The following is a 27459-nucleotide window of genomic DNA, read 5'->3' on the forward strand; positions in this document are numbered from 1 at the left end:
ATACTGACAGCATGTGTCAAGTGGAAGTGTATAATTCCCTGCTGTTTTTATTGGCATTGAATTATGATGTAAGCCTAACTGTGAGATTGAATTATGAATTATGAATTGAATTATGATGTAAGCCTAACTGTGGGGTTGTGCACTACTTTAGACCAGAGCCCTATTCCCTATGTAGTACACTACTTTTAACCAGGACCCTAATCCCTATATAGTGCACTACTTTTAACCAGGACCCTAATCCCTATGTAGTGCACTACTTTTAACCAGGACCCTAATCCCTATGTAGTGCACTACTTTTGACCCAGACCCAAAGAGAATAGGGTGCCATTTGGTACAAAAGCCAGGTTAGCAGCCACCTGAAATGAGCTGCCATGCTGGATCATTGGCTGAAGAAAGATGTGTGGGGATAGTAGGGTGAGCAGCTCACGCTGCTGCATCTGAAAAGCAATGGGAAATGTCTTTCCTCTCCGTTTAGACCAGGTCACCAGGTCACCAGGTCTGACATCTCTCTGCACCCTGTGAGCGGGGGCCTTTCCCTGGAGGTGAATGACTTTGTACTTCCCTGTTCCTTCCCTCTATGACTGGTTGTCATAGTTTAGAGATGTCTGGCGGGGTCGTCTCTTTGTGTGCTTCATAAGAGGGCTGGAGTTTGTCTCTGACATCCAAACTGGCCAGAAAATGTGGGGTCTGTGGAGTTTAGCAGGAAGCTTGACCTCAGCTCTTTCTTTGATTGAAGCTCCCCTTTCTGTACTCAGTGCAGACGGCACTTCCCTGTCAACGTTTTTGATTGGCTGCACCAGGAAGAGAAGGCCAGGTCACAGGTTAACTCCACACGTTGGTCCCTGTCTGACTGGTGGTATAACTCCTGGTGGTATAACTCCTGGTGGTATAACTCCTGTTAACTCCACACATTGGTCCCTGTCAGACTGGTGGTATAACTCCTGGTGGTATAACTCCTGGTGGTATAACTCCCGGTGGTATAACTCCCGGTGGTATAACTCCCGGTGGTATAACTCCCGGTGGTATAACTCCTGGTGGTATAACTCCTGGTGGTATAACTCCCGGTGGTATAACTCCCGGTGGTATAACACCTGGTGGTATAACTCCTGGTGGTATAACTCCCGGTGGTATAACTCCCGGTGGTATAACTCCTGTTAACTCCACACATTGGTCCCTGTCAGACTGGTGGTATAACTCCTGGTGGTATAACTCCTGGTGGTATAACTCCTGGTGGTATAACTCCTGGTGGTATAACTCCTGGTGGTATAACTCCCTATAACTCCTGGTGGTATAACTCCCTATAACTCCTGGTGGTATAACTCCCGGTGGTATAACTCCTGGTGGTATAACTCCCTATAACTCCCGTTAACTCCACACGTTGGTCCCTGTCAGACTGGTGGTATAACTCTGTCTGAAATAGATCAGCATGGTTGAGGAGTTAGGGAGCATACATGTGGGATATGATTGGTTCTTGTCTTGTGTTGCTCTGTCTGTGAGCTTCTCTGTGCAGACGTATGATTTCTTGATTAGCACTGAAGTGTCTATGGACATTGGTAAGCAGGTTTCAGGGAGAGGCCACAAATCGACATTTTAATTCCACCAAATGAATGTTCAATGTTGTTGACTGATCCGGGTACATGGGGTGAGCGCTTTGGCTTGAACAGCCGGCTGAAGTGTGTCATCATCAGGAACCATGCTTGCCAAGCCCTTTAAACCTTTCCTGAATGATCTGTGAGTAAAGCCATTTAAACTTGCACTAAATGATCTTGGAGCAAAGCCCTTTAAACCTGCTCTGAAGGATCTGGTAGCAAAGCCCTTTAAAACTGCCCTGAATGACCTGGGAGCAAAGCCCTTTAAACCTGCCCTGAAGGATCTGGGAGCAAAGCTCTTTAAACCTGCCCTGAAGGATCTGGGAGCAAAGCTCTTTAAACCTGCCCTGAAGGATCTGGTAGCAAAGCCCTTTAAAACTGCCCTGAAGGATCTGGTAGCAAAGCCCTTTAATCCTGCACTGAAGGATCTGGGAGCAAAGCCCTTTAAAACTGCCCTGAAGGATCTGGTAGCAAAGCCCTTTATACCTGCCCTGAAGGATGTGGGAGCAAAGCACTTTAATCCTGCCCTGAAGGATCTGGTAGCAAAGCCCTTTAATCCTGCCCTGAAGTATCTGGTAGTAAAGCCCTTTAATCCTGCCCTGAAGGATCTGGTAGCAAAGCCCTTTAATCCAGCCCTGAAAGATCTGGTAGCAAAGCCCTTTAATCCTGCCCTGGAGGATATGGGAGCAAAGCCCTTTAATCCTGCCATGAAGGATCTGGGAGCAAAGCCCTTTAATCCTACCATGAATGATCTGGTAGCAAAGCCCTTTAATCCTGCCCTGAAGGATCTGGTCCCCACCAAAACTGAACGGTCAAAAACCCGAATCATCTCCTCTTAAAGTTCTGGAATTTGTTAGAGCAATCAGCCCTTGCCTCCCAGATAGCTGTGCCCCATTCTCGAGCCCGGCCAGCAAAGCCCTTTAATCCTGCCATGAAGGATCTGGTAGCAAAGCCCTTTAAACCTGCCCTGAAGGATCTGGGAGATTATATTGTGAGGGTAATGTCGTCTGATAAGGGCTGTGTGTGTAATTATCTCACATCTCTGCTCTGCTTGGCTGCACCGGTCTCTAACGCCTCTTAAGTGGTGGCAGAAGGTGTTAGATCTCGCTGAACCCAACCTCTACCACCCCATGGATCCAGAGTGGCACAGCAGTCTAAGGCACTGCATCTCAGTTCTAGAGGCATTACTACAGACACCCTTGTTCGAATCCAGGCTGTATCACAACTAGGGTTTGCACATTTTGGGGAATATTCAGAGGTGGAAACGTTCTGTGGGAATTAATGGGAATATATGGGAATTAATGGAAATATATGCTAATTAATAACATTTAAATGTAGATGTTTTCGCATTGGATATATTTACCATATCATATGGAGACAGAAACATAAACCTTTTACCTTCTCATAAGTAGACATAATTGCAAATGATTAAATCCTTCCAATAGAAATATAAAAAACTGTTTAGTCAAGAATTTAACTTTAATTAAATGAGTTGACTCTTGACATGGGATGATTTCACTTAACAAAAGAAAGGGAATATTGAATGATCCCCAATGATCCATCGCATCTCCCAAAAACATTTTCAACATTCATCTTCTGTAAAATGATAGTCTAGAAACTAAAGCTTTGGTTGTTTTCCTCACAGGCTTCCATGTCTTCTCCCTGGATCTCCTCAATGTCCACCTCTTGATCATCAGACTCTGAGGCCTCATCTTCACTGTCACTTTCCAACCCTGTTGAGGATGGCTCGTTGTCAGGCTCAAAAAGCCTCAAATTTGCCCGGATGGCCACCAATTTTTCAACCCTTGTATTGGTCAGCCTGTTGCGTGCTTTGGTTTGTGTTCCCAAACAAGGACCAGTTGAGCTCTGAGGTGGATGATGTTTGTGGGATTTGGAGGATGTGGGATTTGGAGGATGATGGAGGCAACAGGGGAAAGAGCCTCAGATCCACAAAGTCCCTTCCACCAGGTGGCTGATGAGATACTGTATGTTGGCACGACTGCCATATTGCTTATGGCATATCTCCATCCCAAAGCTCTTGCTTGGAAGTGTACTTCGCCAGACTGCCAATAACCTTTCCCTCATCCAGGCCAAGGTGGCGAGATATGGTAGTGATGACACCATAGGTCTTGTTGATCTCTGCACCAGACAGGATGATCTTACCAGCATACTTGAGGTCCAACATGTACACTGTGGTGTGTAAGGGCTTCAGGCAGAAGTCTTCACGCTTTTTGATGCATTTCAGAACTGCAGTTTCCTCTGCTTGGAGCAACAGTGAAGTGGGCAGGGCAGTACGGATTTCTTCTCTTACATCTGCAAGCAGAGTCTGAACATCAGACAGGATGGCATTGTCTCCCTCAATTCATGCAATGGCTACTGCTATAGTTTTCAGGAGTTTCAGGTTACTTACCACTCTCTCCCTAAATACGTCATCCAGGAGGATCCTCTTGATGGGGCTGTCCATATCGGCAGACTGTGATATGGCCATTTCTTGGAGACTCCTTCCCCTCCAGGAGACTGTCAAACATGATGACAACACCACCCCAATGGGTGCTGCTGGGCAGCTTCAATGTGGTGCTCTTATTCTTCTCACTTTGCTTGGTGAGGTAGATTGCTGCTATAACTTGATGACCCTTCAAATACCTAACCATTTCCTTGGCTCTCTTGTAGAGTGTATCCATTGTTTTCAGTGCCATGATGTCCTTGAGGAGCAGATTCAATGCATGAGCAGCATAGCCAATGGGTGTGATGTGAGGGTAGGACTTCTCCACTTTAGACCAAGCAGTCTTTATGTTCGCAGCATTGTCTGTCACCAAAGCAATACCTTTTGTGGTCCAAGGTCATTGATGACTGCCCATCTCAGCCCATCTGCAATGAAGAGACCGATGTATCTGTTGTCCCTTGTGTCTGTGCTCTTGTAGAATACTGGTTGAGGGGTGGAAATGATGTAGTTAATTATTCCTTGCCCATGAACATTCGACCACTTCTCAGAGATGATTGCAATATAAGCTGCTTTCTCTATGATTTTCTTGACCTTCACTTGAACTCTGCATCCAGCAAATTAGTAGATAAAGCATGTCTGGTTGGAGGGGTGTATGCTGGGCCAAGAACATTCAGAATTCTCTTCCAATACACATTTCCTGTGAGCATCAGAGGTGAACCAGTTGCATACACAGCTCGAGCAAGACATTCATTAGCATTTCTCTGACTACGTTCCTCCATTGAGTAAAGAAACGTATGATTCCAGGAGGACATGAGCTGTTGTTATCGATAAGGTGTCTGATTCCAGGAGGACCATGGGCTGTTGTTATCGATAAGGTGTCTGATTCCAGGAGGACATGAGCTGTTGTTATCGATAAGGTGTCTGATTCCAGGAGGACATGAGCTGTTGTTATTGATAAGGTGTCTGATTCCAGGAGGACATGAGCTGTTGTTATCGATAAGGTGTCTGATCCATCATTTTCACCTTGAATAGAAGTAGAGGGACTTCTGTCAGAGGTTGCTTGTTGTGAGCGCTGAGGGAACTTTATGCACTTGGCCAGATGATTCTGCATCTTTGTTGCATTCTTCACCTATGATTTGGCCCAGTATTTGCAAATATACATAGCTTTTCCTTCTACATTAGCTGCAGTGAAAAGTCTCCACACATCAGATAGTGCCGTGGCATTTTCCTGTAAAGATTGAGTTTAAAAAACCATACAATTCCATGTACAGATAAATAGTTAAACAGTTAGATTAAACAACTCCCTTGTAAGATAAATGTTTTAAATGAAGCATGTATGGAAACAGGTGAATTAACACTCCTCAGTTAGCAGGCTCGAGCAAGCTAAACCCCACATGGTAGCAAAAACTAACTAGCAGAAATTGTTAACAAGTTAGAAATGATTTAAACACACTTTGCTGTAGGCTACTATATACGAGTTAACTAAAAATGATGTATGTCATATAAAATATATTCACCCCACCCAGTATTGTAATCACAATGTACCAGAAAGCATGTAGTCCTTGGCTCTGACAAGGTAGTAGTGTGGGCTCAATAGCATCTCATTAGTGTGAAAGATCTTGAGAATCATCTGTACATGTGATGGAAGAATGCACTGTGCATGAAGAGGGTTGCAATTCCATTGAATTGTAGCATATTTTGGTTAAACTATCCCCAAGACCTAGAATATTCCAACCCTTTGCAACCCTAATCCCTTTGCAACCCTAACCACCATAGGGCGGCACATAATTGGCCCAGCGTCGTCTGGGTTTGGCCGATGTAGGCCGTCATTGTAAATATACATTTGTTCTTAACTGACTTTCCTAGTTAAATAAAGGTTAAATTAAATAAAAAAATGAATGTGAAATATTTGTTTCGGCTTGGCTCAGTAGTTTAAAAATGGTAATAAACAGAGGCTATAGTCTTAAGTGTTCTCTCACTCAGATCAGTACGGAAAATGTACTGTCTTCTTTCCTGTGAACAGTCAAGTCAGTCAAGCCTGTGCTGCTGCTAGTAAACTATATTTACAAAAGTATGTGGACACCACCTCAAATTATTGGATTATGCTATTTCAGCCACACCTGTTGTTGACAGGTGTATAAAATCGAGCACATCGCCATGCAATCTCCATAGACAAACATTGTCAGTAGAATGGCCTTAATGAAGAAATCAGTGAATTTCAACGTGGAACCTTCATTGGATGCCACCTCTCCATGAAGTCAGTTTGTCCAATTCCGGCCCTGCTATAGCTGCCCCAGGCAACTATAAATGCTGTTATTCTAGAAATGTTTAAGAGCAACGTCTAGGAGTAGAAACATCTAGGAGAAACGTCTAGGAGCAACAACGGCTCTGCCGCGAAGTGGTAGGCCACACATGCTCACAGAACAGGACTGCCGAGTGCTGAAGCGTGTAGTGCATAAGAATCATCTGTCCTCAGTTGCAACACTACTACCGAGTTCCAAACTGCCTCTGGAAGCAATGTCAGCACAATAACTGTTCGTCGGGAGCTTCATGAAATGGGTTTCCATGGCCGAGCAGTCCCACACAAGCCTAAGATTACCATGCACAATACCAAGTGTCGGCTGCCATTGGAGTGATGAATCACGCTTCACCATCTGGCAATCCGACAGATGAATCTGGGTTTGGCTACCTGTCCCAATGTATAGTGCCAACTGCAAAGTTTGGTGGAAGAGGAATAATGGTCTGGTGCTGTTTTTCATGGTTCAGGCTAGGCCCCTTAGTTCCAGTGAAGGGAAATCTTAACGCTACAGCATACAATGACATTGTAGGCGATTCTGTGCTTCCAACTTGGTCCTTCTGTAGCTCAGTTGGTAGAGCATGGCGCTTGTAACGCCAGGGTAGTGGGTTCGATTCCCGGGACCACCCATACGTAGAATGTATGCACACATGACTGTAAGTCGCTTTGGATAAAAGCGTCTGCTAAATGGCATATATTATTATTATTATAACTTTGTGGCAACAGTTTGGGGAAGGCCTTTTCCTGTTTCAGCATGACAATGCCCCCATGTAAAAAGCGAGGTCCATACAGAAAGAGTTTGTCGAGATCCGTGTGGAGCCCTGACCTCAACCCCATCAAACACCTTTGGGATGAATTTGAACGCTGACTGCAAGCCAGGCCTAATCGCCCAACATCAGTGCCCGACCTCACTAATGCTCTTGTGGTTGAATGGAAGCAAGTCCCAGCAGCAATGTTCCAACACCTAGTAGAAAGCCCTCCCAGAAGAGTGGAGGATGTTATAGCAGAAAAGGGGGGACCAAGTCCATATTAATGCCAATGATTTTGGAATGAGATGTTCGACGAGCAGGTGTCCACATGCTTTTGGTCATGCAGTGTATCTCTCTGTTCTCTACAGCTTCTTAGATCTTCACCTGGCTGAGTGCAGGTGCAGGCAGGAGGAGAGGGGCTGAGGAGCATGGGGAAGGGGATAGGATGTGGGGAGGCAGGAGGGACATTTCTAAGTATTGCTCAGCGAAGTCATAAACCACCCTCTGGGAGGGTCACACACACACACCCACACACAGGGATGGAGCCAGGCGACCAAACGATTCTGCTTGAGTCAGGCTGCTGGAGAATAGTCATTTGGCTGGTGTCACATCAGAGTGAAGGAGCACATCAAAGCTTCTCATTGGTAGACAGAACAGTCACCTGACTTGACAGATGACCCATGTCGTTGCAGATTTCATGGAGCTAATAGTGATGCCACTATACACTCAGTTTATTAGGTAAACCACCCTGTTCACGAAAATGGTTCTCTCCCACGGACTCTCCAGGGTTCACCGAAAATGGTTCTCTCCCACGGACTCTCTAGGGTTTACCGAAAATGGTTCTCTCCCACGGACTCTCTAGGGTTCACCGAAAATGGTTCTCTCCCACGGACTCTCTAGGGTTTACCGAAAATGGTTCTCTCCCACGGACTCTCTAGGGTTTACCGAAAATGGTTCTCTCCCACGGACTCTCCAGGGTTCACCGAAAATGGTTCTCTCCCACGGACTCTCTAGGGTTTACCGAAAATGGTTCTCTCCCACGGACTCTCTAGGGTTCACCGAAAATGGTTCTCTCCCACGGACTCTCTAGGGTTTACCGAAAATGCTGCGACAAACAAAAAACATCCAGTCAGCGGCAGTTCCGTGGGTGAAAACAGCTCGTTGATGAGAGGTCCAAGGAGAATGGCAGGCTAACAGGCTGGCCACTAACAGGCTGGCCACTAACAGGCTGGCCACTAACAGGCTGGCCACTAACAGGCTGGCCACTAACAGGCTGGCCACTAACAGGCTAATAATTGAAGCAACAGGATTAAATCTTCACAACGTTAATGACCCATATCCACCTTATCTCACTTAAGTGTCTTGTGTTCTGGCCTCAAGTCAGGGGTCTATGAAATCTGTGTGTTTTTATAGGCAAACCTGTGTTTTTACCAGCCTCTCCAGCAGTTAGCTAGGCAGCCAACTGTGGGTGGTAGCTTAGCTAGCACTTTGATACTAATGACATGCTGTGTGCTGGGCTGAGGGGAGGGATGCTAAAGGGGGAGAGAAGAGGGATAGCCTGTGTTGGCAGGCTTGCTATCTGCAGGGAGGGCACTAGTGGTGCCCATGTGGGTGGGAATTAATATTGGGGGAAGGCTGTGTTGAGATAGATGAGGTAACAGTTGTACTGCAGTGGTAGAGGCTAAGACAGAGGCAGGATACGCTACTATATGTATCAGTTAGATAGGATATGTATAGGGGAACAACGTTGTTCTCTGTATCGTTCACCCCAGCCTGACGATTGGCTCTGTGGTGTTTTGTTCTCGCTGCCTATTTCACTCTGCTATTCTGAGCTGCTCTCACTTCAGCGTGTGACACATGACTCACTCTGTCTGGGTAAACCACTGACTAGCTTGGTGTGAGAAAGGAAACAAAAACTAGTATTGGAGAGAGCCTCTGTCAAGCATAAGAATACTAGATAGCCATTGAGGGGTTTGTTCAACACATTTTGCCATGGGGTAGAGAGAAACAGGTCAGTTCTCCAGCCATAAATAATATCCCTGGTGGCTTGGTGACTAACTCACTAACACACAGCTCAGCTCCGCCCAAAGGCTTTGTTATCATGGCAACAAAATGTCATATCACGGAACGTTTGTTTGCCCAACATGCTGACTCAGACAGGGTCATGGCTGAATCCAACTGTTGGCTGTGGGCATGTCTTCACTGTTAGCACTAAATGGGCCGCCAGGTTGGAGTGGAAAGATCCGTCTTTGGACAACTTTGCTTGTGCAGCAGGTCATTGGATAACTTCTCCTCAGTACCGCTCCAACTTGGCGGTCCAAAGAGGGTTTCTCTTTTCTTTTAAGTCATGCATAGAAAAGGAGTCTGCTTTAGACCTGAGAGACTTAAAGACATCTTTGTGTGGAGACGATCCATGTTGACTTTTTAGATCCGTGTCAGTTAATTACTGTGTCAGTCCAAGTGGCCTGTTAAGTCCTCTTTATCTTTTGTTTTACCTTTATTTAACTTGGCAAGTCAGTTAAAAGACCAAATTCTTATTTTCAATGATGGCCTAGGAACAGTGGGTTAACTGCCTTGTTCAGGGGCAGAACGACAGATTTCTACCTTGTCAGCTCAGGGATTCGATCTTGCAACCTTTCGGTTACTAGACCAACACTCTAACCACTAGGCTACCTGCCACCCCATCTTGCCCTTTGGGAGAAATCAGCCTCCGAGGGATGCCAGAGCACTGCTTTTAAACCTGACAAAGAGAGGAAAACCACACACATTGCAGAGAAAGATACACAGACAAGTGAAGAAAATTGTGAATAACTCCTCTTGAACAACATTCCTTTAGTGAGAGAGAGAGTCTGCTGTCTCTCCCAGCCCTCCATCTTCTCTCCATCTTCTACCTTCCAATAAACTCCTCAGACACCCTGTCTGCATCCCAATTCTCTAACCCCTTGACTAGTGTGCACTGTTCACTTCCCTTCCTGGGTTTAAAAGGAAAGTTGTACAAAATATGGTGGAAAGTCCTTCTAGCCCAGGCGTATCTCACACCAATCATAATGCTTTTAAACCTCTCCACTGGCTAACAGTCTCCTCCTCAACACCAATCATAATGCTTTTAAACCTCTCCACTGGCTAACAGTCTCCTCCTCAACACCAATCATAATGCTTTTAAACGTCTCCACTGGCTAACAGTCTCCTCCTCAACACCAATCATAATGCTTTTAAACCTCTCCACTGGCTAACAGTCTCCTCCTCAACACCAATCATAATGCTTTTAAACCTCTCCACTGGCTAACAGTCTCCTCCTCAACACCAATCATAATGCTTTTAAACCTCTCCACTGGCAAACAGTCTCCTCCTCAACACCAATCATAATGCTTTTAAACATAATGCTTTTAAACCTCTCCACTGGCAAACAGTCTCCTCCTCAACACCAATCATAATGCTTTTAAACCTCTCCACTGGCTAACAGTCTCCTCCTCAACACCAATCATAATGCTTTTAAACCTCTCCACTGGCAAACAGTCTCCTCCTCAACACCAATCATAATGCTTTTAAACCTCTCCACTGGCAAACAGTCTCCTCCTCAACACCAATCATAATGCTTTTAAACCTCTCCACTGGCTAACAGTCTCCTCCTCAACACCAATCATAATGCTTTTAAACCTCTCCACTGGCTAACAGTCTCCTCCTCAACACCAATCATAATGCTTTTAAACCTCTCCACTGGCTAACAGTCTCCTCCTCAACACCAATCATAATGCTTTTAAACCTCTCCACTGGCTAACAGTCTCCTCCTCAACACCAATCATAATGCTTTTAAACCTCTCCACTGGCTAACAGTCTCCTCCTCAACACCAATCATAATGCTTTTAAACCTCTCCACTGGCAAACAGTCTCCTCCGCAACACCAATCATAATGCTTTTAAACCTCTCCACTGACAAACAGTCTCCTCCTCAACACCAATCATAATGCTTTTAAACCTCTCCACTGGCTAACAGTCTCCTCCTCAACACCAATCATAATGCTTTTAAACCTCTCCACTGGCTAACAGTCTCCTCCTCAACACCAATCATAATGCTTTTAAACCTCTCCACTGGCTAACAGTCTCCTCCTCAACACCAATCATAATGCTTTTAAACCTCTCCACTGGCAAACAGTCTCCTCCTCAACACCAATCATAATGCTTTTAAACCTCTCCACTGGCTAACAGTCTCCTCCTCAACACCAATCATAATGCTTTTAAACCTCTCCACTGGCTAACAGTCTCCTCCTCAACACCAATCATAATGCTTTTAAACCTCTCCACTGGCTAACAGTCTCCTCCTCAACACCAATCATAATGCTTTTAAACCTCTCCACTGGCTAACAGTCTCCTCCTCAACACCAATCATAATGCTTTTAAACCTCTCCACTGGCAAACAGTCTCCTCCTCAACACCAATCATAATGCTTTTAAACCTCTCCACTGGCAAACAGTCTCCTCCTCAACACTGATCACCTGACATCACTGACCTACACTCACATTCAATACATCGAATGTGTTTCATAAAGCCCTTTTTACATCAGCATACCAGGTAGAGAGAAATCAGTCTCAGAGGGGCGACCAGTCCTCTTCTGGCTGTACCGGGTAGCGAGGAACCAGTCTCAGAGGGGAGACCAGTCCTCTTCTGGCTGTACCGGGTAGAGAGGAACCAGTCTCAGAGGGGAGACCAGTCCTCTTCTGGCTGTACCGGGTAGAGAGGAACCAGTCTCAGAGGGGAGACCAGTCCTCTTCTGGCTGTACTGGTTAGAGACCTACACTTACTGATACGGAACCGCTACAGTGCAGTCTCATCCCACCTTGCCCTGAGGTGGGTATTCAGAGTACAGTCTCATCTCTAGTTTCCCTAAGGTGGGTATTCAGAGTACAGTCTCATCTCTCCTTTCCCTGAGTTGGGTATTCAGAGTACAGTCTCATCTCTCCTTTTCCTGAGGTAGGTATTCAGAGTACAGTCTCATCTCTTATTTCCCTGAGGTGGGTATTCAGAGTGCAGTCTCATCTCTTATTTCCCTGAGATGGGTATTCAGAGTACAGTCTCATCTCTTATTTCCCTGAGATGGGTATTCAGAGTGCAGTCTCATCTCTCCTTTCCCTGAGGTGGGTATTCAGAGTACAGTCTCATCTCTTATTTCCCTGAGATGGGTATTCAGAGTGCAGTCTCATCTCTCCTTTCCCTGAGGTGGGTATTCAGAGTGCAGTCTCATCTCTCCTTTCCCTGAGGTGAGGATTCAGAGCGCAGTCTCATCTCTCCTTTCCCTGAGGTGAGGATTCAGAGTGCAGTCTCACCTCTCCTTTCCCTGAGGTGAGGATTCAGAGTGCAGTCTCATCTCTCCTTTCCCTGAGGTGAGGATTCAGAGTGCAGTCTCATCTCTCCTTTCCCTGAGGTGAGGATTCAGAGTGCAGTCTCATCTCTCCTTTCCCTGAGGTGAGGATTCAGAGTGCAGTCTCATCTCTCCTTTCTCTGAGGTGAGGATTCAGAGTGCAGTCTTATCTCTCCTTTCTCTGAGGTGACGATTCAGAGTGCAAGGCTCCTGGATGTATGTTAGTTAGCCTGCTGTGAGGATACCGTTACGGTGAATGTCACAGGCCCAGGATTGGTTTTACTTCCCACTGTGAGAGCCAAGGCAAGCCCTCGTTCCCTCTCTCGCTCTCGGCCTCCCCTTTTTTCACACCCTCGTTCCCTCTCTCGCTCTCGGTCTCCCCTTTTTTTCACACCTTCGCACCCCCGGTTATTCTCGGTTTTCCTCAGCCCCTCCTTCATCCATCTGTTTCTCTTCCATACCTCGTTTCTGTCCCTCATGTCTCTCTCTCCATCTCTTTTCCCCTCCTCCCTCTTCAGCCATCTCTCTTCCTCGTCCATTTTTACTTCCCCCTCTTTCTTTCTTTACTCATAACCCCATGAGTAGGGAGGGAGGGAGGGAGGGAGGGGGAGGGAGGGAGGGAGGGAGGGAGGGAGGGAGGGAGGGAGGGAGGGAGGGAGGGAGGGAGGGAGGGAGGGAGGGAGGGAGGGCAATAGCTTGAAATGAATCATGAAAGCTGAACATTTCTACATCATGAACTATACACTGCATGAGCATATTGAGCTCTCTAGTGTTAGCAGACTCAGACGGTGACCAATGGCTGTATCGATGATTGTTCTCCCTTTTGAATTCAGTGAAGAATGAAGCATACCATTTTCTTATCACTTCTTAATGTCGCCAACACTTAAATTGCCTCTCTCGTAAATTCAGTTCATTCCAATTACATTTTACAATGACCGCAGCAATCAAGGGAGCAGTAAAACCACGGAAAAGGTTATTTTTTTAAAGCATCTTAAAATAAGTCCCCATTATAACAGGTAAGAAAGACATTTCCACAGCATTTCTCTATTGACACCCTCTTGGGGGTGCTTACAATTTTACGTTAATATGCAAATTAGTTTAACAGCCCCCCCCCACCCCCCCAAAAAGTATCACCTAGCAACAGATACAAATAATAAAGAACTATAGGATTTTTAGAGTGCAGAACACAGAAACAAGAGTTCTATGAACTTGATCTGTCAGATGGATGCCGTCTGTACAGCCTCCACCTCCATAATGGAGCTGTCTGTCATTCTCCTCTGGCTCAGTTGAAATGGTTGGTATAAGGCCCGGCGGCAGGGTTGTTTTCTCCCATTGCCACTGTCAGAGTACTTTAGCCTCTACATGCCAAACACAACTCACAGCTATCAGAGAGAAAGAGAGAGGAGGAGGGAGGGCGGCCCTGCCGTCAGACAAAACGCCTTTATGGTTTTGTGCGGAGAGCACTGCTGTGCTGAACAGCGTCTGAACAGCGTCCCTACATCTCCAACCCAACACGTCCCCTCTTGAAGAGAGCCAGGCTTTGTCTGATGGAGTTGGTCTACTAGGTAAATGCAGGTGGTTCATGATGGAATATTCTGTTATTTTAGCATACGGCCAAACCAGAAGGAAATCCCCAGACTGATGACTTAATAAATCTGTCCTTTCCCCAATCTGAGGGTTGTAAAACTGCACGCGTGGCTTATCTGTGCTCAATAAAGAGAGACGTGTGTGTGTGTGTGTGTGTGTGTGTGTGTGTGTGTGTGTGTGTGTGTGTGTGTGTGTGTGTGTGTGTGTGTGTGTGTGTGTGTGTGTGTGTGTGTGTGTGTGTGTGTGTGTGTGTGTGTGTGTGTGTGTGTGTGTGTGTGTGTGTGTGTGTGTGTGTGTGTGTGTGTGTGTGTGTGTGTGTGTGTGTGTGTGTGCGTGCGAGCGAGCGAGCGAGAGAGAGAGAGAGAGTTAGTCGGTTCAGGGCTCCTCTCCCCACTCCAGCCATTGTAATCAATCTGTGTGTAATGAGCCATCTCTGCAGAGCTGCCAGGCCTGGTAATGTGGGGCTGGTTCCACCATCTACTATCCTCCCTGGGGTTCTAAAAATACAGCAGCAGTCTTTCTCCATATATATATAAAAAGGTTTGATGGGTCCACACTCAAAAAGATGTCGCATAAAATGTGTTTTTTTTTAAAGGATTTTCACTGCATCAGGGGACAGCGTACACAGACGTTTTGGCTCGGCAGCCTTCAGTGTGTAGGTACAAATCATTTTCATTCACAACAGCATTTGGAGGGAACACAGGTGAACAACCAATGAGCAGCAGGTGCTTCTAATCAGAGTGGTCACTCATCTGCCAATCAGGGATGTGACTTCTCTGATCTACCTGTATACAGTCACAAAGACATACAGAATGATGAGGGTATGGGAGTGGGCTCCACAGGAGGCTGCTGAGGGGAGGACGGCATCAAACGGAATGGCATCCATGTGTTTGATATATTTGATACCATTCCTCTGATTCCGCTCCAGTCATTACCACCAGCCCGTCCTCCCCAATTATGGTGCTACCAACCTCCTGTGGTGGGCACAAAGGGAAATTAAGGGCATCAGGGGTGAGCTATTCATCAATCAATTGCCTTAGTTGCCCGCTCACTTGGATACATTATATCAGTTGATGAGAGAGCTCCACATATCACCCAGCTCTGACTGGTGTAGTAATTATGGGAGTTGTCAGGTTGTTTTCATTGAATGATGTGATCTAGTGAACAAATCCGAACAGGAAATATCCACTCAGCTTTAGAGGGATGTTCACCATCAGCAGCACAGTATTCCATTATTCCACTGAAATCTGCACTGTAGTGATTCTATGTAGCATGTGCTTCAGCCAAGGTTATGAGTACACCAGTCTGGGAATAGCAGTACCACTATACGAGTACCTGTATATCAGTGTTAAGACATAGGGTTTATGTGTGAGTCTGACCCCTGTCTCTCCCTTCTCCCTTCAGACATGCCTGGAGTTGGAGCGTTATCTACAGACGGAGCCCAAGAGGCTGTCGGACCTCTTTGACGAGGAGCTTGACTGCCTGCTCACCCCGGCCTACCTGAAGGAGGACAGTGAAGAAGAACTACTAGACCCCCTCCTCCCCAGCCTCCCGGACCCCCCCAGCCCTCCTCTACCGCCCCTGCTCTGCCCCTCTCGGAAGCACCTCTCTGGGGCCTTGAAGTCTGCCAAACTTCGAGACGGGATGGGGTTAGGGTCTAGAGGGGGAGGGGTACACCCAACCCAGTTGAGCGCCGTCACCTCCCTGACGCCGCCCTCGTCCCCGGAGCTGGGACGCCACCTGGTCAAGCCCGACCCCCACCAGACTCTGACGGCATCCGCGGACGGCACGCTCACTCTCAAACTGGTGGCGAGGAAGGTGGGGCTGAGCGCCGCCATGCTGGCAGCGACAAAAGCGCAACCGCTGCCCATAAGGCGTGACACCACAGGCGGGCACAGCGACGGCGAGCAGGGGGGCACGTGTGTGATGGGCGTGGGGGGTATCTCTGAGAACAAGAAGAGGGTCCACCGCTGCCAGTTTAACGGCTGTAGGAAGGTCTACACCAAGAGCTCCCATCTCAAGGCCCACCAGAGGACACACACAGGTGACACTCATCAGCACTACTCTGCAGTCTACAGCACAGTCGAAATTGCATTGGTTTTTATTTCAGATACTTTGAGCATCAGATTGAGCCTGCCTTGAATACCAAATGGACGGCACTTTTGGGACTATTCTGTTCCATCCCACTGCACTAGGCAAGCTTAATTAAGTATGTGATAGGAAATAAATATTAGGGAAATACTGCTCACTTTTGCTCAGGGAAATACTGCTCACTTTTTCTCAGGGAAATATCAAATCAAATGTATTTATATAGCCCTTCGTACATCAGCTGATATCTCAAAGTGCTGTACAGAAACCCAGCCTAAAACCCCAAACAGCAAGCAATGCAGGTGTTGAAGCACGTTGGCTAGGAAAAACTCCCTAGAAAGGCCAAAGCCTAGGAAGAAACCGAGAGAGGAACCAGGCTATGAGGGGTGGCCAGTCCTCTTCTGGCTGTGCAGGGTGGAGATTATAGCAGAACATGGCCAAGATGTTCAAATGTTCATAAATGACCAGCATGGTCAAATAATAGGTCTGGGACAGGTAGCACATCCGGTGAACAGGTCAGGATTCCATAGCCGCAGGCAGAACAGTTGAAACTGGAGCAGCAGCACGGCCAGGTGGACTGGGGACAGCAAGGAGTCATCATGTCAGGTAGTCCTGAGACATGGTCCTACGGCTCAGGTCCTCTGAAAGAGAGAGAGAAAGAAAGAGAGAATTAGAGAGAGCATACTTAAATTCACACAGGACACCGGATAAGACAGGAGAAGTACTCCAGATATAACAAACTGACCCCAGCCCCTCGACACACAAACTACTGCAGCATAAATACTGGAGGCTGAGACAGGAGGGGTCTGCTCACTTTTTCTCAGGGAAATACTGCTCAGTTTTTCTCAGGGAAATACTGCTCACTTTTTCTCAGGGAAATACTGCTCACTTTTTCTCAGGGAAATACTGCTCACTTTTTCTCAGGGAAATACTGCTCACTTTTTCTCAGGGAAATACTGCTCACTTTTTCTCAGGGAAATATTGCTCACTTTTTCTCAGGGAAATACTGCTCACTTCTGCCCAGGGAAAGTCACTTAATCTGAAAACATAAGTATCATTTATCAAAGGGGTAGATCATCTGAGTCGTTAACAGGCAGGGTGAGCTCTCAGACAAACTAGACCACCAGACCGTCAGAACTACTACACATCATACCTTACCTTCTTAGACGTCCATCCATGGTTCATGTTTCTTACTTTTAGCTCAGGTTCTCTTTAATCATACCTGGTACTCATCATGGCCTTTTCTGTTAATGGAGCCTCATTTATCTTTATCATCCTCTACCTCCTACTCAGCCTCTTCATCCTCTTCCTCGTCTAACCCTAATCCTACTCAGCCTCTTCATCCTCTACCTCGTCTAACCCTAATCCTACTCAGCCTCTTCATCCTCTACCTCGTCTAACCCTAATCCTACTCAGCCTCTTCATCCTCTACCTCGTCTAACCCTAATCCTACTCAGCCTCTTCATCCTCTTCCTCGCCTAACCCTAATCCTACTCAGCCTCTTCATCCTCTTCCTCGTCTAACCCTAATCCTACTCAGCCTCTTCATCCTCTACCTCGTCTAACCCTAATCCTACTCAGCCTCTTCATCCTCTACCTCGTCTAACCCTAATCCTACTCAGCCTCTTCATCCTCTTCCTCGTCTAACCCTAACCCTGACCCTCACCCTCACCCTCACCCTAACCCTGACCCTGACCCTCACCCTCACCCTAACCCTGACCCTCACATTGACCCTCGCCCTCACCCTGACCATCACCCTAACCCTGACCCTCACCCTCACCCTGACCCTCACCCTGACCCTAACCCTGACCCTCACCCTGACCCTCACCCTCACCCTAACCCTCACCCTGGGCCAGTGCTCACTGGCTCCTCAAATGTTCAACTGCTTGAGTACCAATTACAGAATATTGGCCCTAAAATATAATTACCACCTAAACTTAGAGTGCAGGCACCAGCAGCCAAAATGAGTACTTCAGTACTGTTCAGCGCTGCCAGGGCCCTCAGTATACTCTGCTATCAGTATTCTTTCTCAAGGTTACCACACTACTTCCTCAGCAGATTTCCAGAGGGGGAAATGGCCATAATTCTCACTCTCCTCAATCTCAATCCCAAACCACTCACACCTCTGTCAGGAAACTGTCCGCTGAGTGACTAACTGCCCAGTGATTGATGGATTGACCTGGATAAGCCGTGGTTTCCCAGTATATTTTAGTCTGCCTCTACGTACTCTTTCTATAGGCTAAATCTGGCACTTCTCAAACACCTGTATTATAACCAGGTTTGTGGTCAATTTCATTTAAATTCTAGTCAATTCAAAAAGTAAACCAAACCAATTCAGATTATTACAACAACAACAAAAAATCTTATTGAAAGGCATTGAGGAGAATTAGAATTAGAATTTTAGTTCACTTCCTGAATTGAATTGGAATGGACCCGGACTCTAACGCTCCATGTCAGTTCTACAGCCTCAACTGGTCTGCTCCAATATCCACACTAGCTTCCCATTTAGAATGTAGCTATGCATCGGCCATGCATTTTGAGTAGTATGTGGTCAATGAAACACATGAAAGAGAGTGAGGGATATAGCTGAAACACGTGAACGAGAGTGAGGGATATAGCTGGAACACGTGAAAGAGAGTGAGGGATATAGCTGGAACACGTGAACGAGAGTGAGGGATATAGCTGGAACACGTGAAAGAGAGTGAGGGATATAGCTGGAATACGTGAACGAGCGTGAGGGATATAGCTGGAACACGTGAACGAGCGTGAGGGATATAGCTGGAACACGTGAACGAGCGTGAGGGATATAGCTGGAACACGTGAATGAGCGTGAGGGATATAGCTGGAACACGTGAAAAAGAGTGAGGGATATAGCTGGAACACGTGAAAAAGAGTGAGGGATATAGTTGGAACATGTGAACGAGCGTGAGGGATATAGCTGGAACACGTGAATGAGCGTGAGGGATATAGCTGGAACACGTGAAAAAGAGTGAGGGATATAGCTGGAACACGTGAATGAGCGTGAGGGATATAGCTGGAACACGTGAAAAAGAGTGAGGGATATAGCTGGAACACGTGAAAGAGAGTGAGGGATATAGCTGGAACACGTGAAAGAGAGTGAGGGATATAGCTGGAACACGTGAATGAGCGTGAGGGATATAGCTGGAACACGTGAATGAGTGTGAGGGATATAGTTGGAACACGTGAACGCGCGTGAGGGATATAGCTGGAACACGTGAATGAGCGTGAGGGATATAGCTGGAACACGTGAAAAAGAGTGAGGGATATAGCTGGAACACGTGAATGAGCGTGAGGGATATAGCTGGAACACGTGAAAGAGAGTGAGGGATATAGCTGGAACACGTGAAAGAGAGTGAGGGATATAGCTGGAACACGTGAAAGAGAGTGAGGGATATAGCTGGAACACGTGAATGAGTGTGAGGGATATAGTTGGAACACGTGAACGAGCGTGAGGGATATAGTTGGAACACGTGAACGAGCGTGAGGGATATAGCTGGAACACGTGAATGAGCGTGAGGGATATAGCTGGAACACGTGAAAAAGAGTGAGGGATATGGCTGGAACACGTGAATGAGCAGTAATAACCAACAAGTAATCTAACTAACAATTCCAAAACTACTGTCTTATACACAGTGTAAGGGGATAAAGAATATGTACATAAAGATATATGAATGAGTGATGGTACAGAGCAGCATAGGCTCTACAGTAGATGGTATCGAGTACAGTATATACATATGAGATGAGTATGTAAACAAAGTGGCATAGTTAGTGGCTAGTGATACATGTATTACATAAGGATGCAGTCGATGATATAGAGTACAGTATATACGTATGCATATGATATTTACATTATATTAGGTAGCATTGTTTAAAGTGGCTAGTGATATATTTGACATCATTTCCCATCAATTCCCATTATTAAAGTGGCTGGAGTTGAGTCAGTGTCAGTGTGTTGGCAGCAGCCACTCAATGTTAGTGGTGGCTGTTTAACAGTCTGATGGCCTTGAGATAGAAGCTGTTTTTCAGTCTCTCGGTCCCAGCTTTGATGTACCTGTACTGACCTCGCCTTCTGGATGATAGCGGGGTGAACAGGCAGTGGCTCGGGTGGTTGATGTCCTTGATGATCTTTATGGCCTTCCTGTAACATCGGGTGGTGTAGGTGTCCTGGAGGGCAGGTAGTTTGCCCCCGGTGATGCGTTGTGCAGACCTCACTACCCTCTGGAGAGCCTTACGGTTGTGGGCGGAGCAGTTGCCGTACCAGGCGGTGATACAGCCCGCCAGGATACTCTCGATTGTGCATCTGTAGAAGTTTGTGAGTGCTTTTGGTGACAAGCCAAATTTCTTCAGCCTCCTGAGGTTGAAGAGGCGCTGCTGCGCCTTCTTCACGATGCTGTCTATGTGAGTGGACCAATTCAGTTTGTCTGTGATGTGTATGCCGAGGAACTTAAAACTTGCTACCCTCTACACTACTGTTCCATCGATGTGGATAGGGATGTGTTCCCTCTGCTGTTTCATTTACATTTACATTTAAGTCATTTAGCAGACGCTCTTATCCAGAGCGACTTACAAATTGAAGTCCACAATCATCTCCTTAGTTTTGTTGACGTTGAGTGTGAGATTCCGTCATGATGACGGAAGTGAGTGCTACGGTGCGGTAATCGTTTAGCTCAGTTACCTTAGCCTCCTTTGAACAGGAACAATGGTGGCCCTCTTGAAGCATGTGGGGACAGCAGACTGGTATAGGGATTGATTGAATATGTCCGTAAACACGTGACATGCTGGCTCTAAAAGCACAGGGTCACTGTTATAGCTAGCTGAAATAGTTACCTTAGCCACTGACAGCACCAAGACAGGGACCGAGCACTGAGGAGAAGAGGTAGGAACATCTCAGTCTGAGACATAGTGCCATGGGCCTCCACTCGTTCAATCATCAGGACATGACTTAAGAGACGGTGTTACTCAAACCCCTCTTTTCTTCACTTGTTATTCCCATAAATGACTGTCAGAGAAGAGATTAACAATAGAGCTGGAATCAAGCAGACTTTGTGGAAATTACACGTCCCTGCAGTGAGTTTTATGAATGGAGGTTTGAACGCAGATAAGGAATTGTGCAATTCGATTTTGAAGAGGGGAAGAGTAAAACACGTCCCTCTCTGTCCTGCCTCCTCCCCTCTCTCTGTCTCCTCCATCTCTCCCTTTCTCTCACACACACCCACACACTCTCCCTCTCTGTCCTGCCTCCTCCCCTCCTCTCTCTGTCTCCTCTATCTCTCCCTTTCTCTCACACACACCCTCACACTCTCCCTCTCTGTCCTGCCTCCTCCCCTCCTCTCTCTGTCTCCTCCATCTCTCCCTTTCTCTCACACACACCCACACACTCTCCCTCTCTGTCCTGCCTCCTCCCCTCCTCTCTCTGTCTCCTCCATCTCTCCCTTTCTCTCACACACACCCACACTCTCCCTCTCTGTCCTGCCTCCTCCCCTCCTCTCTCTGTCTCCTCCATCTCTCCCTTTCTCTCACACACATGCACACACACCCACACACTCTCCCTCTCTGCTCATATAAAGGGAGCCAGCATTGACTAGTGTAACAGTAAACGTGTAGGAGTGAGTAGTACTGGTCTGTAAAGTGCTTTCCCAGTGCCCCCATAATGACCTCAGAGACCATGATACTCCGGTCCATCTCCAGCTAATGAAGGAAATGCAGTTAACCACAACTCAGCCACCTGAGAGGCTGGGTTGTGTGTGTGTGTCGCTAGGCAACCATAGCCTATCAATGGAGGAGTGTGTAGCTGGAGTGGTTATCTTCTGTGCTCTAGGCACTGGTCTCAGCCTGTATCGATGCTGTCTCCACTATGCCTCCCCCCTCACAACCACCACACCCCCTACCCCCATCAAGAATGTACAGCGTTACAGTGCAGGTTGCTAGGCAACTGCATTCTCTTCTGCCAGCGTGAGTGGTAATTGGCTTGTGGCACAGCGGCGTGTGCTGCCAATGCCAGATCCAGCCAGCTGCACTAGCTGCCTCCTCCTCGTGTTTCATCCCTTACCCGGTTGCTAGGAGACTGAGTCAGGCATCCATGCCTCCCGGGACTATAATTGGCCGGTGTGAGGGAGGGGGGGAGTGGGCCAGACCTAAATCTGCCTCTCTTGTTTTTAAGGCTAGAGGAGAGGAGAGGGGAGGATATGGCTTGAGGAGAGGAAAGGACAGAGGGGAGGATGGGGCTAGAGGAGAGGAGAGGACAGAGGAGAGGAGAGGACAGAGGGGAGGATGGGGCTAGAGGAGAGGAGAGGACAGAGGAGAGGAAAGGACAGAGGAGAGGAGAGGAGAGGATGGGGCTAGAGGAGAGGAGAGAAGAGAGGAGAGGAGAGGACAGAGGAGAGGAGAGGAGAGGAGAGGAGAGGAGAGGAGAGAGGAGAGGAGAGGAGGGAGAGGAGAGGAGAGGAGAGGAGAGGAGAGGAGAGGAGAGGAGGAGAGGAGAGGAGAGGAGAGGAGAGGAGAGGAGGGAGGAGGAGAGGAGAGGAGAGGAGAGGATGGGGCTACAGGAGAGGAAATTACAGAGGGGAGGATGGGGCTACAGGAGAGGAAAGGACAGAGGGGATGATGGGGCTACAGGAGAGGAAAGGACAGAGGGGAGAATGGGGCTACAGGAGAGGAAAGGACAGAGGGGAGGATGGGGCTAGAGGAGAGGAAATGACCGAGGGGAGGATGGGGCTACAGGAAAGGAAAGGACAGAGGGGAGGATGGGGCTAGAGGAGAGGAAATGACCGAGGGGAGGATGGGGCTAGAGGAGAGGAAAGGACAGAGGAGAGGGGAGGATGGGGCTAGAGGAGAGGAAAGGACAGAGGGGAGGATGGGGCTAGAGGAGAGGAAAGGACAGAGGGGAGGATGGGGCTACAGGAGAGGAAATGACAGAGGAGAGGATGGGGCTAGAGGAGAGGAAAGGACAGAGGAGAGGAGAGGATGGGGCTACAGGAGAGGAAAAGACAGAGGGGAGGATGGGGCTAGAGGAGAGGAAGGGACAGAGGAGAGGATGGGGCTAGAGGAGAGGAAAGGACAGAGGAGAGGATGGGGCTAGAGGAGAGGAAAGGACAGAGAGGATGGGGCTAGAGGAGAGGAAAGGACAGAGGAGAGGAGAGGATGGGGCTACAGGAGAGGAAAAGACAGAGGGGAGGATGGGGCTAGAGGAGAGGAAGGGACAGAGGAGAGGATGGGGCTAGAGGAGAGGAAAGGACAGAGGAGAGGATGGGGCTAGAGGAGAGGAAAGGACAGAGAGGATGGGGCTAGAGGAGAGGAAAGGACAGAGGAGAGGATGGGGCTAGAGGAGAGGAAAGGACAGAGGGGAGGATGGGGCTAGAGGAGAGGAAAGGACAGAGAAGAGGATGGGGCTAGAGGAGAGGAGAGGACAGAGGAGAGGGGAGGATGGGGCTAGAGGAGAGGAAAGGACAGAGGAGAGGAAAGGATGGGGCTAGAGGAGAGGAAAGGAAAGGACAGAGGAGAGGGGAGGATGGGGCTAGAGGAGAGGAAAGGAAGGACAGAGGAGAGGAGAGGATGGGGCTAGAGGAGAGGAGAGGACAGAGGAGAGGGGAGGATGGGGCTAGAGGAGAGGAAAGGACAGAGGAGAGGAGAGGATGGGGCTAGAGGAGAGGAGAGGACAGAGGAGAGGGGAGGATGGGGCTAGAGGAGAGGAAAGGACAGAGGAGAGGAGAGGATGGGGCTAGAGGAGAGGAGAGGACAGAGGAGAGGGGAGGATGGGGCTAGAGGAGAGGAAAGGACAGAGGAGAGGAGAGGATGGGGCTAGAGGAGAGGAAAGGAAAGGACAGAGGAGAGGGGAGGATGGGGCTAGAGGAGAGGAAAGGACAGAGGAGAGGAAAGGACAGAGGAGAGGAAAGGACAGAGGAGAGGATGGGGCTCGAGGGCAGAGGAGGATGGGGCTAGAGGAAAGGACAGAGGAGGATGGAACTAGAGGAGAGGAAAGGACAGATGAGAGCGGAGGATGCGGCTAGAGGAAAGGACAGAGGAAGAGAGGAGAGGACAGAGGAGGAGAGGAAAGGACAGAGGAGGATGGGGCTAGAGGAGAGAGAAGGATGGGCTAGAGGAGAGGGGAGGATGGGGCTGGAGGGCAGAGGAGGATGGGGCTGGAGGGCAGGGGAGGATGGGGCTGGAGGGCAGGGGAGGATGGGGCTGGAGGGCAGGGGAGGATGGGGCTGGAGGAGAGGGGAGGATGGGGCTGGAGAAGAGGGGAGGATGGGGCTAGAGGAGAGGGGAGGATGGGGCTAGAGGAGAGGGGAGGATGGGGCTAGAGGAGAGGGGAGGATGGGGCTAGAGGAGAGAGGAGGATGGGGCTAGAGGAGAGAGGAGGATGGGGCTAGAGGAGAGGGGAGGATAGGGGAAATGTGAACCTGTTTTGGGGAATGAGTTGGATGTGAGTGATAAGTACTCTGTTACACACCTTGTACCTCTGTTACCCACCACAAAGCTAGCCTGTAAAGATAAGAATGGGCTTTCTTACCAACCACTCAGCTAACCTCTAAATATAAGAATGTCCTCTGTTACCAACCACTCAGCTAGCCTCTAAAGATAAGAATGGCCTCTGTTACCAACCACTCAGCTAGCCTCTAAAGATAATAATGGCCTCTGTTGCCTACCACTCAGCTAGCCTCTAAAGATAAGAATGGTCTCTGTTGCCTACCACTCAGCCAGCCTCTAAAGGTAAGAATGACTCTGTTACCAACCACTCAGCTAGTCTCTAAAGATAAGAATGGCCTCTGTTACCTACCACTCAGCTAGCCTCTAAAGATAAGAATGCCTCTGTTGCCTACCACTCAGCTAGCCTCTAAAGATAATAATGGCCTCTGTTACCTACCACTCAGCTAGTCTCTAAAGATAAGAATGGCCTCTGTTACCTACCACTCAGCTAGCCTCTGAATATAAGAATGGCCTCTGGTATTTTAAGTAGTTGAGTAGTGAATTCCTTATGGACAACATCAGAGTAACACCAAAGAAGGCTGGCCCCAGGAGGAAGAGGGGGCTAGTCCTCCTAAATATATCTTCACCTGCTGACACACGTCATCCCATTTGCTTTATTATGGTAATGTACCTTTCCGTTCTCCAGCAGCTCGGTTGGGGAGATAGCAGGCAGGTCATTATAAAAGCACTGCAAACCACAAAATGCTTCCTTCCTTTCTTAATTGCATTCTGAAAGCTGATGAAGCAAGTGTTATGTGGATTGGATGGAACTCTTGAAGAGAGATATAAAACGTGTGACAACTGCTGGAACAAACCGTGCCTCATTAAACCATCCAAACACACCGGGGAGCTATTATATATATTATATAAGTTATATTATAGTATATATATTATAGGAGAGAGGAGTAAGTCGTCCTGTCGTCCTGTCCCCTGTATATATCGCGTCTTTTTCGTTTTTTTACATATTTTTCTTCGCATACCTCTAAATACATTTTGCGAAATCTAAGCTTCCAAATACTCTCCTGCAACCCGCCTCACCCAATGTAGCTATTTTTCCTAAAGTATTTATATTTACTTCGGAACCGAAACCCCTCAACTGAAGCTTGCCAGCTAATCCACCAGCTATGCTAGCGGTCTTCAACTAACCGGTCATCAGCTAACCTTTAGCCCGGAAAGTTCTCGCCAGTTCGAACAACGCGACTCTAACCAGAGCATAACGGACCTATTTATTTTTCATCCCCGGATTCCCACCGCAAACGGAACATTTTTCAGCTGGATCTTCACAACTAGCTATCTAGCTAAACTGCAACCCCTGGCTAGCGTTTCCACCCACTTAGCTTGAAGCTAGCCCGGCCAGAGCACCTGTAGCACACCCCTGCTACCCTGTCTAGCTCGGGCCTACGAACTGTTAGCTTGTTAGCACAGGCCTGCTAACCGTCTGTATCACCGCATCCCAAACACTCTCTGGACCCATATTTACTTTCTCTTTACGATCTCTTTTAGATTTTTAAAATTTTTGTACCTTCCGGAAACCTGCCTCACCCATTGTGATACGGAATCGCTATTATTTTTAATTTTTTAGAACACACTCAAGAACCTCCAGACGCTCCAGCTATTTAGTCATTGTTAGTTTTTTAAAACCTGGATAACACTCGCCAGTCCAGCTTCCCTGCCCATCCACCGCTGCCCCCTGGACACTGATCTCTTGGCTACATAGCTGATGCACGCTGGACTGTCCATTAATCACGGTACTCCATTCTGCTTGTTTGTTTTATCTGTCGGCCCCGTTGCCTAGTCAACGCCATTTTACCTGCTGTTTGTTGTGCTAGCTGACTAGCTGTTGCTGTCTCACCTACTGTTTTAGCTAGCTTTCCCAATTCAACACCTGTGATTACTGTATGCCTCGCTGTATGTCTCTCTCAAATGTCAATATGCCTTGTATACTGTTGTTCAGGTTAGTGATCATTGTTTTAGTTCACAATGGAGCCCCTAGTTCCACTCTTCATACCCCTGTTACCTCCTTTGTCCCACCTCCCACACATGCGGTGACCTCACCCATTACAACCAGCATGTCCAGAGATACAACCTCTCTCATCATCACCCAGTGCCTGGGCTTACCTCCGCTGTACCCGCACCCCACCATATTCCTGTCGGCGCATTATGCCCTGAATATATTCTACCATGCCCAGAAACCTGCTCCTCTTATTCTCTGTCCCCTACGCTCTAGGCGACCAGTTTTGATAGCCTTCAGTCGCACCCTCATACTACTCCTTCTCTGCTCCGCGGGTGATGTGGAGGTAAACCCAGGCCCTGCATGTCCCCAGGCACCCTCATTTGTTGACTTCTGTGATCGAAAAAGCCTTGGTTTCATGCATGTCAATATCAGAAGCCTCCTCCCTAAGTTTGTTTTACTCACTGCTTTAGCACACTCTGCTAACCCTGATGTCCTTGCCGTGTCTGAATCCTGGCTCAGGAAGGCCACCAAAAATTCAGAGATTTCCATACCCAACTATAACATCTTCCGTCAAGATAGAACTGCCAAATGGGGAGGAGTTGCAGTCTACTGCAGAGAGAAGTAATGTCATACTTTCCAGGTCCATACCCAAACAGTTCGAACTACTAATTTTGAAAATGACTCTCTCCAGAAATAAGTCTCTCACTGTTGCCGCCTGCTACCGACCCCCCTCAGCTCCCAGCTGTGCCCTGGACACCATTTGTGAATTGATCGCCCCCCATCTAGCTTCAGAGTTTGTTCTGTTAGGTGACCTAAACTGGGATATGCTTAACACCCCGGCAGTCCTACAATCTAAGCTAGATGCCCTCAATCTCACACAAATCATCAAGGAACCCACCAGGTACAACC

At 47.8% G+C, this 27459-nt stretch overlaps 1 protein-coding gene across 2 annotated transcripts in view; it reads left to right on the forward strand.

Moving 5' to 3' along the window:
- LOC124008765 (Krueppel-like factor 7) overlaps positions 1–27459 on the forward strand; it is a 59911-nt gene that overhangs the window by 18741 nt on the left and 13711 nt on the right. For both annotated transcript variants that reach the window (XM_046320299.1, XM_046320298.1), the window contains exon 2: positions 15424–16063. In XM_046320299.1, coding sequence (XP_046176255.1) covers positions 15424–16063 — 640 coding nt within the window. The remainder of the gene's footprint in view (positions 1–15423; positions 16064–27459) is intronic.

This window comes from Oncorhynchus gorbuscha, linkage group LG21 (genome assembly GCF_021184085.1).
Source record: "Oncorhynchus gorbuscha isolate QuinsamMale2020 ecotype Even-year linkage group LG21, OgorEven_v1.0, whole genome shotgun sequence".
NCBI lineage: Eukaryota > Metazoa > Chordata > Actinopteri > Salmoniformes > Salmonidae > Oncorhynchus > Oncorhynchus gorbuscha.